Raw genomic sequence first — 15205 nt, 5'->3', positions numbered from 1 at the left:
CACCTTGTTGTCTCGGATTCTCCAGCATCTGCAGTTCCTACTATCTCTCACTCCAAGATGTTTGTTTGGCAACACTCCCCGTGGCCTTGCCATTAAGTATACAAGTCCTGCCCTGATTTACCCTACCAAAATGTAGCACCTCACATTTATCTAGATTTTAAGCTTCATCCACCACCCCTCAGCCCATTGGCCCACCTGATCAAGATCCCATTGTACTCTGGAGGTAATCTTCTTCGCTGTCCAATAGACCACTAATTTTGGTATCATCTGCAAAACTTACTAACCATACCTCCTATATTCACATCTAAATCATTTACATAGAAAGACAAAAAGCAGTGAACCCAGCAGCAATCCTTGTAGCGCACTCTGGTCACAGGCCTCCAGTCAGAAAATCATCCTTCCACTACCACCCTCTATCTCCTACTTACAAGCCAATTTTGTATCCAAATGGTTCATTCTTTCTGGATTCTGTGTGATTTAACTTTGTTAACCAGTCTACCATGCAAAACTTTGTCTATGTGGACTTCAGTAAGTTGTTTGACAATGTCCACTGCTTGGTCTTCATCAATCCTCTCCAGCACTTCTTAAAAAAAAAACGCAAGTCAGAGAAACACAATTTCCCCACACACAAAGCTATGCTGACTGTCCTTATATCATTCCTTACCCTTCCAAATACTAGACATACTCCCAGAATGTCTTAAGTACAACCGTAATGTTATCCCTAATCAAAAGTGCCACTCCCCCTCTTCTCTTGCCCCCCCCTTTCTATCCTTCCCATAGCATCTGTACCCTAGGACGTTAAAACGGTCAATCTTGTCCATTCCTGAGCCATGTCTCTGTAATAGCTAGAATATTACAGTCCCATGTTCCCAACCCTGCCCTGAGTTCATCTGCCTTACTTATCAGGCTCCTTGCATTGAAATAAACACCGTTTATCAGTCCTATTTCGTTCTCTGCTTTGTTCCTACCTACCTTGACTATTTGACTTGCTCACTTTCTCAACTGCAGCAGTCTCAGACTGATCCCTTCTCTTTCTCTCTTGTCCCACTAGTTTAAATCCTCCTGAACAGCTCTAGCAAATCTCCCTGCCAGCATATTCGTCTCCTTCCAATTCAGGTGCAATTCATTCTTCCTATACAGGTCACTTTTGCCCCAGAAGAGAATCCAATGATTAATAAAAAAAAAACCCAAAAAGGATTCTCCCCTACATCAGCTCAATCCTCCTTTTCCTACTCTCACTAGGACACGGCACCAGGAGTAATCCAGCTATCACTCAAGGACCAACTTTTTAAATCTCCTGCCAATTTCCTATATTCTGAGGAGAGAACTTTTTCCTTTTCTCTTCTTATATTGTTGATTCCAATGTGTACAATGACCTCCTGTTGGTCCCTCTCCCCTTTGGAGAATATTCTGCACCATCTCAAAGATTTCCTTGACCCTAGCACCCAGGGGGCAACACACCATTCTGATATTACGTTGCCAGCTGCAGAAACATCTCTCTGTACCTCTGACCAGAGAATCCTCTATCACAAATCGACTGCTTGGAACCTGACTTAGCCCCCTTTACAGGAGAGTCAGTCTCGATACTAAAAATAAATAAATAAATAAATAAATAAATTTGGCTGTCAGTGCTACATTCCCCCAAGAGTCCATCACTCCCTACAATCTCCAAAACAGCACACCTGTTTGAGATGGGCATAGCCACAGGAGACTCATGCACTACGTGCCTACCTCTCCTAGGAGGTAACCAATCCATCCAACTATATCTGCAGTTTTTCTACCTTCTGAAACTGCCATCCTGTGATTATGATTTGAAAAGGTCATTTGGAACGTGACTCAAATACAAAAATTTCCACGAATACACCCGATTCAGTTAAGTGCTGGTCAGATGCACGAGGTGTCCTGGAGGAAATGTTTACAATGCTGAGTTGATGACAAGTAGAGAAAACAGATCCTGACTGCTATTGATGAAGTGTCTTCAGGGAAATCTGTCATTCTGGTCGAAGTGGTCTTAGTCTGTGAAACATCAAGTTGACATTGTGCTGAGGGAAAATAACAACTAATCAGATTGACAAGTTTAGCTCCAGACTCTGAAAGAAAGAAAAATCTCAGCAGGCCAAGGAAAGGAATTGGATAGTGTCTGTTAACCAAGAAACTAAAAAGAGTGAAGATATTTCTAAATGGTATTTTTCTGGGATTGACTGTTTGTAAAAGGTTGAAACTTAAATTTAGAAAAAACAGTCTTGTATATATATTTTTCCATTTGTGCAGTATACTTAGTGATCTGTTGTAAAAAGCATTTGCAGTCTGGCATATGCATATGTTCAGTGATTATACACCATATTAAATCAGCTTCAAAAATTAAAATGTGTGGTCCACCAAGCCAGATTTTATTCTGCAATTTGATTCATCAGCTGGTATAACCAACATTTACATTGCAGCCATATTAAATGTTAACCCGTTTAATACAGGCTGCAAGATATTTAGAGTTTGATTAGCTATTTGATAACATAAATGGGTCCTTCTGAAGGTGTAAGAATTCAAATCAAAGAAAACAGGAGACAGAGCTACCACAGGAAACGTCATCCTCACTGGCTTTTTTTTTGGAATAATGATTAAATCAATGGTAGCATAGCAGCCACTAAGTTTTGATCCATATAAGACAGGCTGCAAGACAGAAATACAAGAACAACTTTGAGACACACCATTAGAGATAGTTAGATATTATAGAAGAAAGTTAAAAGAACAGTTATGCTGAATGAGTCTATGAAGGGCCACAACTTAGTGAAGTAAAAGCAAACTTATAGAGCTTTCTACTCTATTCAAATATCACCATCTACCATGGTGTGATTCAAACCCATGTACCTAGAATACCAGCCTGAGATTCTGGATTACTCGTCACATTTCACCACTGTCTCCCTACGTAATTCTTTGCAGCTGATCAATTCTTACTTCAATTTTCAATGCTTTCATATTAAAAAGAAAATTCTCAAGTGATCCACAGGCCTGCTATAACAGACTGGTGTCCTTTTAACTTTTATATCTGTACTATTTTTAACCTTTCCGTCTGTAGTTTACCAAATAGGTACATTATTCTTGAAAGTTACTAAATAAAGAGACAGTTATGTCATAAACTAATCTTTGATGTTATTTTGAACACTTAAGCTGAAAAACATTGGCAGCACAATGGCTCAGTGGTTAGCACTGCTGCCTCACAGTACGAGGGACCTAGATTAGAGTCCAGCCTTGATGACTGTGTGGGGTTTGCATGCTCGCTGCATGTCTGTGGGGGGTTTCGCCCAGGTGATTCTTGGCTTCTTCCTACAGTCGAAAGGTATCCAGGTTAGGTGGATTGACCATGGTAAATGCAGGGGTTCCGGGAATAGGGTGGAATGCTCTTTTGAGGAAGAGTGGAGACTTGGTGGGCCAAATGACCTCATTCTGCACTGTAGGGAGTCAATGATTCTAAGATTTGTAGTACACAGGCCGCTCTGCAGATACATGTGGTGTGACTGAAAATATTACAATCAAGTCTGATTCTGGAGACCCAAAACACTATCTTATAACTATTACAGTCTACAATGGAGATGGTCAAGCTCAAAGTGCATGAGAATGTCTTTAAATAGAGTTTCCTCCCCGAGTTACACAGCGTCCCGAAATGGATACTTTGACACTTCCTATTTCCAGTTTCATTTCCAACATTTCTATGAATCCCTTTCTCTATTCTCAATCTGGATGCTTCCAAAGCTCCAGTCACAATAGCCAATACCCTTGTCATAGGTTCATTCATCTACACTGTGAAATCCCTGTTGCTGGTGGCCTTAGAGACTTGCATGGTGGTGATGTTACTGTGCTAGTAATCCAGAGGCCCAGGCTAATACTTCAGGAATCTAGGTACAAATCTCACCTTGGTCAAGACAAGATTATCTGGTCAGCACGGACAAGTTGGACTGAAGGGTCTGTTGCCATGTCGAACTACTCTATGACTAGGGTTGTTGATTTGTTCACCGAGCTGGTAGGTTGGTTTGTAGACATTTCGTCACCATACTAGGTAACATCATCAGTGAACCTCCGATGAAGCGTTGTTGGTCTGTCCTGCTGGTTATTTACGTGGTCCAGTTTGATATGGTGGTTCTGCTTTGTAGTGGTTGGTATATGGGGTCTTTATCCACATGTTTGTTGATGGAGTTCCAGGTGGAGTACCAGGCCTCTAGGAATTTCCGTGCGTGTCTTTGTTTGGCTTGTCCTAGAATGGTTAAGTTGTCCCAATCGAATTGGTGGCCTTCTTTGTCTGACTGTACAGAAACGCGTGATAGTTGGTCATGTCTCTTGGTAGCTAGTTGGTGCTGGTGTACCCCGATAGTTATTTTTCTCCCAGTCTGTCCGATGTAGTGTTTGTAGCAGTCCTTACATGGGATTTTACATATTACATAGGTGGTTGTGGGTATGGGATTCTTTGATCTTGTCAGTAGTTGTCATAGTTAGCTGTGGGTTTGTGCTCTACCACGATTCCTAGTGGTCGGAGTAGAGTGGTGGTCATCTGATATGTTCTTGATGTATGGCAAGATGACTAGTGTATTCGGGCATGCTGTGTCTTCCTATTGAGTAAGTGCTAGCAGACTATGGTTTTTGGGTAGCGATTGCTTTTAAAGACACTGTGGAAGCATTCTTCTTTTGGTTTTGCGCAGTTTCAGGGTGCTGCAGTGTGTTATGGCTCTTTTGAACAGAGTTCTGACGCAGCTCCATTTGTGGGTGTTAGACCGGTTATTGTTGTCTTCAATGGCCAGGTAAACAAACAAATCAATGAAACTCCCATGGGATCACCCATATCAGGACTTGTAGCTGAAGCAGTAATGCAAAGACTAGAACGGACAGCCCTTCCCAATATCCAGCCAAAACTATGGGTCCACTCTGTGGATGACACATTTAGTTACTATCAAGAGCACAAAACTGGAGGAAACCCAGCAACTCAACAACATCCTCACCGGCATAAAATTAACCAGGGAAGAGGAGAACAACAACTGATTCCCATTCATTCAACTATTACATCCGTGTAGAATACACTAGTCACCTTGCCATACATCAAGAACATAGAGATGACCACCAGACTACTCCGACCACTAGGAATCGTGGTACTACACTAACCTTCAGCTACAACAACTACTGACAAAAACAAAGGATCCCATACCCATAACTAACAGGACCAACATTATCTACATAATCCCATGCAAGGGCTACCACAAACACTACAATCGGACAGACTGGGAGAAAATTAGCCACCAGGGTACACGAGCACCAACTAACTACCAAGAAACGCGACCAACTATCACTCATTTTCATACACTCGGATAAAGAAAGGCCACCAATTCAACTGGGACAACATAACCATCCTAGGGCAAGCCAAACAAAGACATGCACGGGAATTCCTACAGGCCTGGTACTCAACCTGGAACCAAATCAACAAACACATGGAAATAGACCCCATATACCAACCACTACGAAGCAGAACCAGAAGCAAGGCCAAGCACCACATAAGTAACAAGCAGGACAGACCAACAATGCTTCATCAGAGGCACACTGATGTTACCTAGAATGGTCATGAAACATCTGCAAACCAACCTACCAGCTCGACAAACAACTCAACAGTCCCATCCACAACTCAAGCTACAAGTCTTCTCAAAAACTTTAACCTATGACTTTTTATAGCAGCTGGTGGAATTTAAATTCAATCAATTAGTAAAACCTGCAACCAAAAGTAATGGCAACCATGACACATGCTATAAATATTCCTTTTGTTCGATCATTAGATATCTATTGTCCTTACTTTTCCAGAATGTGTGTGGCTTCTTCACCTCTCTGAAACAGCCAAGAAAGTCACTTGGTTCAAGGGCATTTTGAGGCATAGCAACAAATGCTTGCCTTGGCAGGGACACCCACATCGCATGACAGAACAAAATTAATCAGATTGTGGCTGTCTTTTCTCTTCCCACTGGACTCACACTAACACTCGAGAACCTGAACACTTCCCTCCTGCTCCAGCCCTGAAATGACTCATTGACCTGCCTTGTACTTCCTTCAAGTGGTTCAGTGCAAAATAATCCAGAACATTGCCTATTAAGTCTGACAGTAAAGTAACAATATTCATTCTATAAACATCAGTTCTTGAAATTGCAGTCATGTGCATGGCTGTCAAGGGTCTGGTTTTTGACTTACTCACCGAGCTGGCTTGTGCTTGTTCAGACGTTTCATCAATATGCTAGGTGAGATCATCAGTGGAGCCTCTGATGAAGTGATGCTATTCTATTCCGCTTGGAATTTATATTGTCTGGTCCGTTATGGTGAGTAGTGTCATTTCTGGTTTTGATTTGTACGAGTTTGTATATGGGGTCCAATTCTATGTTTGTTGATTGCATTACGGGTAGAGAGCCATGCCTCTCAGAAAACCCGTGTGTGTCTGTTTGGCTTGGGTTACGATAGCTACTTTAGCACGGTGATGAAACTTTTGAACGAGAACAAACTAGCTTGGCAAGCAAGTCAACAACCTCACCCACAACCCGAGCTACAGATCTTTGCCAAAACTGTGGAAGGGTCTGTCTATTCCCTGACAATATAACCTTGCACTATCACTTTTCTATTCTTATTCTTCAACTGCCTCTCAACTCCACGGCCTCCTTTGGGAATGGTCGCCTGCTCCCTCGTATAACATCGTTGGTCAGCAATTCTATTCTGAAGTCACTCACAGTTCCAGTACAGAGGGTCTCCTTCCAACTGTGAACTGCATCGTCCCTCTGCATTCTTACTCATGGTCCTCTTTCTACTCAACTGTCCTTTTCCCCTCTATTGGTGTGACCTGAACATTTTATTTTTGATCAATTCTGGGAGCCTTTTTAAGGCAAAAACAATATTTCAAAGTGTCATGAGAATGTACCTGCAACAATTCTCATTATTTTTGCAGATGATAGATCTTTTCCTTTGCTTGAACCTTGCGCCATGTGATGGGAGGAGATCCCAAATTTTGATATTCTGTAATATATGATATTAAGAAGATTTCATGTAATTATTAATACAGGCAGTTCAAAGTTTCCTTGTTAAATATAATATCAGTTTGTGCTCTCTCATCAGTACAACAGCTGTCAATTCTGAAATTGAGCATTGATCTCCATTTTGGGTGTTGCATAGGCAACTGTTCAGCATAATCCAGTAAGTCCCGCTGATCTCCACAACGCAGCTCCAAACAGGATCCAAGAAACCAGAGATATATAGGAACATATGAAATAGGAACAGAAGTTCTTCAGCTAGCTCCCTATTCAAGATCACCGCTAATCTGTTTTAACTTCCACATTACCATCTATCCCTAATAACCTTTGGTTCCCTTGCATAATTAGAATCCATCTATCTCTGCCTTAAATATATTAATCTTTTGAGGTGGAGAGTGTTCCAAGGTTGCATAAACCTTAAAAGCTTCTCTTGGCCTTAAAAAGGGTAACCCACAGAATCCCTACAGTGTGCAGATGGGCCATTTGGCCCAGAGAGTACACTGACCCTCTGAAGAACTTCCCACCTAGACCCTCCCCCAACCACATCCCTGCAAACCTGCATTTAGCATGGCCAATCCACCTAACTTATACATTTTTGAATTGTGGGAGGTGCACCTGGAGGAAACCAACACAGACATGGTTAGAATGTGCAAACTGCACACAGACAGTCAACCCAAGGGTGGAATCAAATCCAGGTGCCTGACACGGAGTCAGCAGTGCTAACCCAGAGCCACAGTGCCACCCCACTTTTACGAGTTCCTTCTGGATTCATCCACAAGTAGAAATATCTTTGCTAATTCCAGGATTGTCCACACTTCAACAAAGCCACCTCTGCCCTTCTAAACTCCAGTGAAAACAATGCTATTCTGTTCAACCTTTCCTCATATCACAAGCCAATCATTCCAGAAAACATGCTCTAATCTGCCTGCCATGTATTTACATCATTCTTTAAATTAAGTGACCAAAACTGCACAAATAAAAAGTAGAAGAACTGAGGAAGGGTCACCAGACCAGAAACGTTAACTCAGATTTTTCATCGCAGATGCTGCTAGACTTGCTGAGCTTTTCCAGCTACTTCTGTTTTTGACCAAAACTGCACACTGTATTTGAGATGTGGTCTCAATGCGCTGTATTACTGAAGCATAAAAGCCTTGTTTTGATGTTGGAGTTCTCTTGTAAGAAAGCATAGCATTCATTCATTCATATTCTTCATTACTTGCTGTGCAGATTTTTGCTCCCTGAATCAACTTGTCAACATTGACCTGCAGTCAACGATCTTATGTCCACTTCACAACACGCTTTTCTATCTTGATGTCATGTGTGGTGACCTATAATTCACTCCCCTCAGTCATTGTGAATTGTAACATATGGAAGCCAAAGCAGACACACGTGGAATCCTAAATAAAAACCAAAAGAAGAACTGCAGATGCTGTAAATCAGGAACAAAAACAAAGTTGCTGGAAAAGCTCAGCAGGCCTGGCAGCATCTGTTAAGGAGAAAAGAGTTAACATTTTGGGTCGGGTGACCCTTCCTCAGAACATGTGGAATCCTACTCATCAATCCTGCTAGACAGATAGATACATTTATTCATACTCAGTCTTTTGCTAGCAAACCAGCAAGCCAACCTTCTATAATTCTACTGTACAAATAGTCTTACAGCATGGAGACAGGCCCTTTGGCCCGTAAGGGTCCATGCCAACTAAAACATCCATCCACGCTAATCTCATTTCCCTGCACTTGGCCCATATCCTTCTAAACCTTTCCTATCCATGCATTCATCCAGATGCCTTTAAATGTTGTTCATGTACCCACCTCAACCACTTCCGCTGGCAGCTCATTCCATATGCGTACCACTTTGTGTAAAAGGTTGCCCTTCTGGTTCCCATTTATTCTTTCCCCTCCTACCTTAAACTGATGCCCAGTCGTCCTCGGTTCCCCAACCCTGGGAAAAGACCGAGTGCATTCACTCTATTCATGCCTCTCATGATCTTATACACTTCTATAAGAACACCCCCCCTCAGTCTCCTACGCTCTAAAGAAAAAAAGTCCTAGCTTATCCAACCTCTCACTGTAACTCAGTCCCCAAGTCCTTGTAAATCTTGTAAATTTCTTCTGCATTATTTTCAGTTTAATAACATCCTTCTTATAGCAAGGTGACCAAAACAGAACACAATATTCCAAGTGCGGCCTCCCAACTTCTACACTTAGTGCCCTGACTGACGAAGGCCAGCGTGCAAAAGCCTTCTTTCACTGCTGTCTACCTGTGACTCCACTTTCAGAGAACCATGCAACTGTACTCCAAGGTCCTTCTGTTCCACTACACTCCTCAAGGCCCTATTTCCCCTTTCATCATGTGCTTTTACTTTGCACAATAGTCTTTTGAACAATAAAGGAATTAAGGGATACAGTGAGAATGCGGGTAAGTGGATCCGAGTCCACGAAAAGATCAGCCATGATCTTATTGAATGGCGGAGCAGGCTCGAAGGGCCAGACGGCCTGCTCCATGTTCTTATGTTGGTGCCTTGTCAATGCTTTCTGGAAATCCAAGGATGGTTTGTCAAAGGGCTCCCCAAGTGGATCACCTTTTGAATCAAGTTCCTTTACTCTTATATACACTCAGAAGATTCATTCACAGACATTTGTTGAGTCCTATGGCAATTAATAGCCCAGAAGAAGGTAACTGAGTCCATAAACTGCATACCAGCTCTCTGTAGTGAAACCGAATCACTCCCACTTCACTTGAACCCCAAGCCTTACAATTTACTTTCAAGTACCAATTCAATTTCCTTTTAAAATCACTGATTATTTTTGTTTCCACCCTAGTGAACAGAAACTTCCAGGTCATTACTGTTTACTCTATTAAAATATTCCTCCCCATATGCACCCCTGCATCTCAAGCTCAGATCTTAAAACTGCATCACTAGTGCTTGTACTAGTCAAGTTATGGACACAGGTGTTCCTTGTCCAAGTTACCCAAACTGGTCACTGAGCTCAATAATCCCACATTTCTGTTTCAATTCCAGTAGGTTTCCTTTCATGATCCCTAGAGACTTTTCTCAAGCAACTCTTCACTGCTCAGCTCATTAAGTATGCATCCTACCTGCCCAATTCCAACCTTGCACTCTGAGGCACAAAACCTTGCCAGGATCTTAACACAGTCACATTGCAGGTATCATATTTAAAATCCACCTGTGCACCATTTCAAATGCTGCAAGGCAGGAAATGCCCCAATTTTTTGCAGTGCAATTCCAAACAATATTGCTTAAAAAAAAAAGGTAAGTGAGTAATTCACTTTGCACAAAGACCTGGGTGGTGGAGAGGAGGGCCATTTTCATTCCCAGTGACTAAAGGAGACCACAGCATCTAGGTCAGCGCAGCTTCAATGTCTGGAGAAACATACAGCAATGCTGCACAAACATTAATAATCTTCTTCAGTCCATGAGATTAAGTGCCATCACGTCTTGATACTACCCCACACACACACATACAAACCTCTGATATAAAGGTGCCCCAATCCCTGGAATGCATTCTGGACCCTGCTGCCCATGGCCAAACCTCTGGAATGACAGCAGATGATGCCCTTCACCTAGTGCAACTGCACATCCTGACTGACCATATTCCAGAGATAGTAGGAACTGCAGATGCTGAAATCTGAAATAACAAGGTGTAGAGCTGGATGAACACGGCAGGCCAAGCAGCATCAGAGGAGCAGGAAGGCTGACGTTTCGAAACGTTGACCATAGTCCCACTTGAGTGGACTAAGAACTACTCCTGAGACTTTCACACTTGACCAATTGGTTGAAGCATATGCCGCGCAAGTAGCTGAAAATGTGAAAATGTGACATTGAGGTAGCACAGATAGGGCGCGGATTTTGAATGGTGAATGGGTTCTCTGACTGGAGGCGAGTAGAGGAGAGTCTTGCGAACTTATGGTTTTTAAATGTCTGATATGAAGCAGAAGAGTCATTTGTTGAATGTGTGGATTCTGCATTGAATATATAAGAATAGAGGTCCTCAAGCTGGGGGAGGGATGAGGAAAGGGAGTGGAGGTGTTTCTGGAGGCATTGGGAATATACAGCATCGAAGGTGGGTCCAGATTTTGAGGGTTTAAAATGAACCTGTAGGCCTTGAGGGATGAGATGGCCGTGAAGACAGGAGCAGAAAAGTCATGTGGTTTTGTTTCCCTTGCCTGTCCCCAGTAACAGCATTTCCCACCACAACCACATTTCCTTCCAACAGCGAGTCAGTCTCTCACAATCTGCCTCTCATACTGAGATCTGACAGATTCTAATTCTGGCAATACAGGAAGTCGCTTAGTAAAAACAACTGAAAACATTAAAAAAACCAACATTACATACACTGAATTCAATCACAAATGATTAATTTTCAACATTCAGCTAGACCTTTAAGGCAACAGTGAACCTGATATTCTGACGAAAGATTTTCTACACTAAGACATGACACTATCGATTGATTGAACATATTGTCAGCATCTGCTGTACAGGATGTTAAGCAGCACAACAACTTACATAAGTAGGTCAATAAAATAGTCACACACTGTTAGAAATAAGCTTTGCTACTTCGGAAAGTCTGTCTTAAGCCATCTATACCTGCAAATGTTAAAGGTAACTGTTCCAATTGCAAGCAAAATTCTGACTTCAATGAAAAGTAATAACATTCATATTCATTGCACTTCTGAATTTCTTTTAAAAAAAAAAGGTAAATAAATAATTTTTAAAACTCCAGCTAGTGTTCAAAGTGCTGTAACAGGAGCTTGATTTGTACTGAAGTCAGGTCCTCCCAATAACAGGTGATTTTGCTGCTCGCTCAGTACAATGAATCTAGAATGCTTTGGGTTAAAGCCTGCTCTCAGTTTAAGAACTACTCCTGGCCTAGGATAAGGTGATCACCAAGAAACCTAATTCAGACAACATTTAAAGAATCTATGTTAATCATGTTTAACATGTATGCTGTCAAAATGTTAAGTTTACTTCATGTTAACATGGTTGTACATTTAATTTACAATTATTGTTAAAAATTGAGAAATAACGACAATTAGCTGTGATAAAGTCAAGCACAGTTTGTGACAGAGATCCCTCAGTCCTTTCGTTTCAATGGTTAATTATAAAAACACTAAATTTGGTAACAACAACCACAACAACTGGTACAATAGTAAAACAAAGCAGACCTTTACACATCTGTAACAGATTAGATTTGGTGAGTTGGACCAAACATCAGGTTATAAAAATAACTTCCTGCTCAATAGGCTTTGGCATATTTACCACAAAGCTGGTGGGCAATATCAGAATATGACGGCATAGAGAAAACTCAGAAAGATCATCTTATGCTTCAGATTTCTTAGTGTAGATCAAGATGTAAGGAGGGTACCATCATCTTTCTGGAACTTGGACTAGCAAGATCAGATAGGAGACTGTCTCACATTCCTAATATTCAGAAACTTAAGGAGCAGTGTTTAGATGTCTTCTGAAACTGCTACAATCCATGAGGTGTAGAAACACCCACAGCTATTGGAAGAGTGTGCCAGGACTTTGACCCAGTGGCAGAGAAGGAATGGTGATATAATTCCAAAGTGTGGCTTGGAGAGAAATTTGCACGTGATGGTATTCCCATGCAACTGCTACCCTCGTCCTTCCAGATGGTCAAGGTCATGGGTTTAGAAGGGCTTACCTAAGGAGCCTATCTGTATTGTTCTAGTGCATCTTGTAGATGGAACACACATTTGCCACAATGTATCAATGGTGGAAGAAATGAATGTTGAAGGTGTTCAATGGGTGCTCATCAAGCAGCTGCTTATCGCGGATTATGTCAAGCTTTTTGAACATTGCTGCAGCTTCACTCATCCAGGCGAATATTCCACCACACTTCTGACTTGTGCCTTGTAGATAGTGAATGGGCTTTCAGAAGAAGTCTTGAGGAAACTTACTTGACAGATTTTCCTGGCTCTGACCTGCTCTTGTAGCCACAGTATTTATATGGCTTGTCCTGTTTAGTATTTGCTCCCATTTTTGGTGTAGGGCTGGACAGTATGATCGTCAAAACAAAAGTGAAACTAAGCTTGTTTGCAACAAATTGGGTAGGTAAAATTACCCAATAACTCCACATATCAGAATTTTGCATACTATTCCCTTGCACTGGAACACTGCTTGATCCTTTTGTTTCATTTGGCCCTTGGTGAAAGGGTAATCAATCCTCTAATTGTGTGTATACTGTTATTAATGCGTTACAATTCCCATGTCTAAACTGATCAGGTTACAAATGGACATACTTTCAGCTTCCTATATCAGCGTTCCTCAGTTTGTAATTCAACCCAATACCACAATCCTCTTTCAGAGTTCCAATCTATTCCAAATCTTCACAACTATCATTAGCACTATAATCAAAATTTCACATATCTTCAGTTAATCAACACCAAATTGCATTTATCAAACAACAAAGATATTCCTAAAATTATTTAAAATTTGTGTTGGTAATGCTTCTGAGTGAAGAAAGATTAACAGTGAATGAAAACATGTTCCATAAGACAGTTTTTAAGTGTCACAGAGGCAAAGAGTTTGAGACAGTCGATTTCAGAGCTAGGTCTTGGGCTCCTAAAGGCAGGGCTGTATATAGTAGACTGATTAATATTGGGTTCAGAGATATCAAACATGAAGTTGGAATACCATACAGGGTTACAGAGCAAATAGGAGGTCAGAATTTGAATTCTAGGTCAGACATGACACAAGCCACTTAATTTGATTGAAAAGGCAATTCAAATTCCAGACAGAGATCAATAAAGTGGAAAAGTGAAATTAGTGATTTCAAATATATTTCATTACAATTTCTAGCATTTTGATTATTCTTTCCTGCATCACATCTCTTACATTTGAAATTACTTATAAAAGATTGCCTGCTGATACTTCTAAATCTACAACCTGTTTACTAGCAACCTGTTCCATTCCAAGGACCTAACCAGGTGAAGCAGCATTTCACTTGTACTTCCTCCAATCTTGTGAATTGTATTTGCTGCACCCAATGTGGCCTACTCTAAATTGGAGAAACCAAACGCAGACTGGGTTCAACACCGTCATATTGTGAACCAAGTCCCATTTCTTCCCTTTCTTTTAGCTTATTACATTCTGTTATTATGTCCTCTTTCCCCTCCCCCTATCCCAACGGGGCTGTTTGTCCTTTCAAATCTGGCAAGGAGACACACCATTGTTCTGCCATTCTCACATTCTGATCACTTATTCGGAATAATCAACATCTTTTCTCCAGCATCACCCTACACCCGCTACCTCCCGCACCCCCACCAGATTGGTATAAATGCTGTCCCCCTCCCCCTCAGCTCTGACGAAGAGACATCTAGACTCTGGACATTAGCTTGCTGTCTCTCCGTGGATGCTGCCTTCCCCACCATGATCCCCAGCATTTGTTGTTTACGGTATTCTGCCATCACTCGTTTGAGACAGTGACTGACCCTTCAGATTCCCACTAAGACGGTTTGGGCTCCCAGCAAATCTCCAGGCATTCATTAGAAAGTGAACAGTTATTCTCTTCCACCCTCCTCGCTCATACACTGTCTGATAATCACCCCGTCCCGACTGACTCTGCACACTAACAGGTTGACAGTGAACAGCGAAGCTGTTTCTCACCCTACCTGCAAAACAACGATTAAAAACCCATTCTGCCGTTACTCTGACCGTTCGGGCCGGCCAGGTGGTACATAACCTCAACTTTAACCGCCAAATATCCCGACCGTCCACGGGACGGAGCTTAGCGCCCACAGACCGCTCTTATTGGTCATCGCGTACACTATTGACCGCATTCATCCAATCGGAAACTAGCCCCCGACCACAAAGTCATCTGTGAGCGACTGCGGCTGCAGTGGGAACACGGCGAGTATGCGCATTAGGGACATTAGTGACTGGAGCAGGCATGATGAGGGGGAAGAGTCCATTGGGGGACAGGTGAGATGGACACTGTGGGGGAGGGACAGTCCATTGGGGGACAAGGATGATGGAGAATGGGAGGAGGGAGAGTCCATGGGGGACAGGGATGATGGAGACTGGGGGAGGGAGAGTCCATGAGGGACTGGGATGATGGAGACTGGGAGAGGGAGAATCCATGGGCGACCGCGATGATGGAGACTGGGGGAGGGAGAGTCCATG

At 42.1% G+C, this 15205-nt stretch overlaps 1 protein-coding gene across 1 annotated transcript in view; it reads right to left on the bottom strand.

Annotated features, from left to right (window-relative positions):
- LOC109917704 (NACHT, LRR and PYD domains-containing protein 3-like) overlaps nucleotides 1-15205 on the bottom strand; it is a 104262-nt gene that overhangs the window by 29968 nt on the left and 59089 nt on the right. The window contains 1 exon segment of the mRNA XM_048615386.1: nucleotides 6929-7023. Within this exon segment, the coding sequence (XP_048471343.1) occupies nucleotides 6929-7023 (95 nt within the window).

This window comes from Rhincodon typus, chromosome 32 (assembly GCF_021869965.1).
Source record: "Rhincodon typus isolate 14 chromosome 32, sRhiTyp1.1, whole genome shotgun sequence".
Taxonomy (NCBI): domain Eukaryota; kingdom Metazoa; phylum Chordata; class Chondrichthyes; order Orectolobiformes; family Rhincodontidae; genus Rhincodon; species Rhincodon typus.
This window is presented reverse-complemented; position numbering and strand designations above follow the sequence as displayed.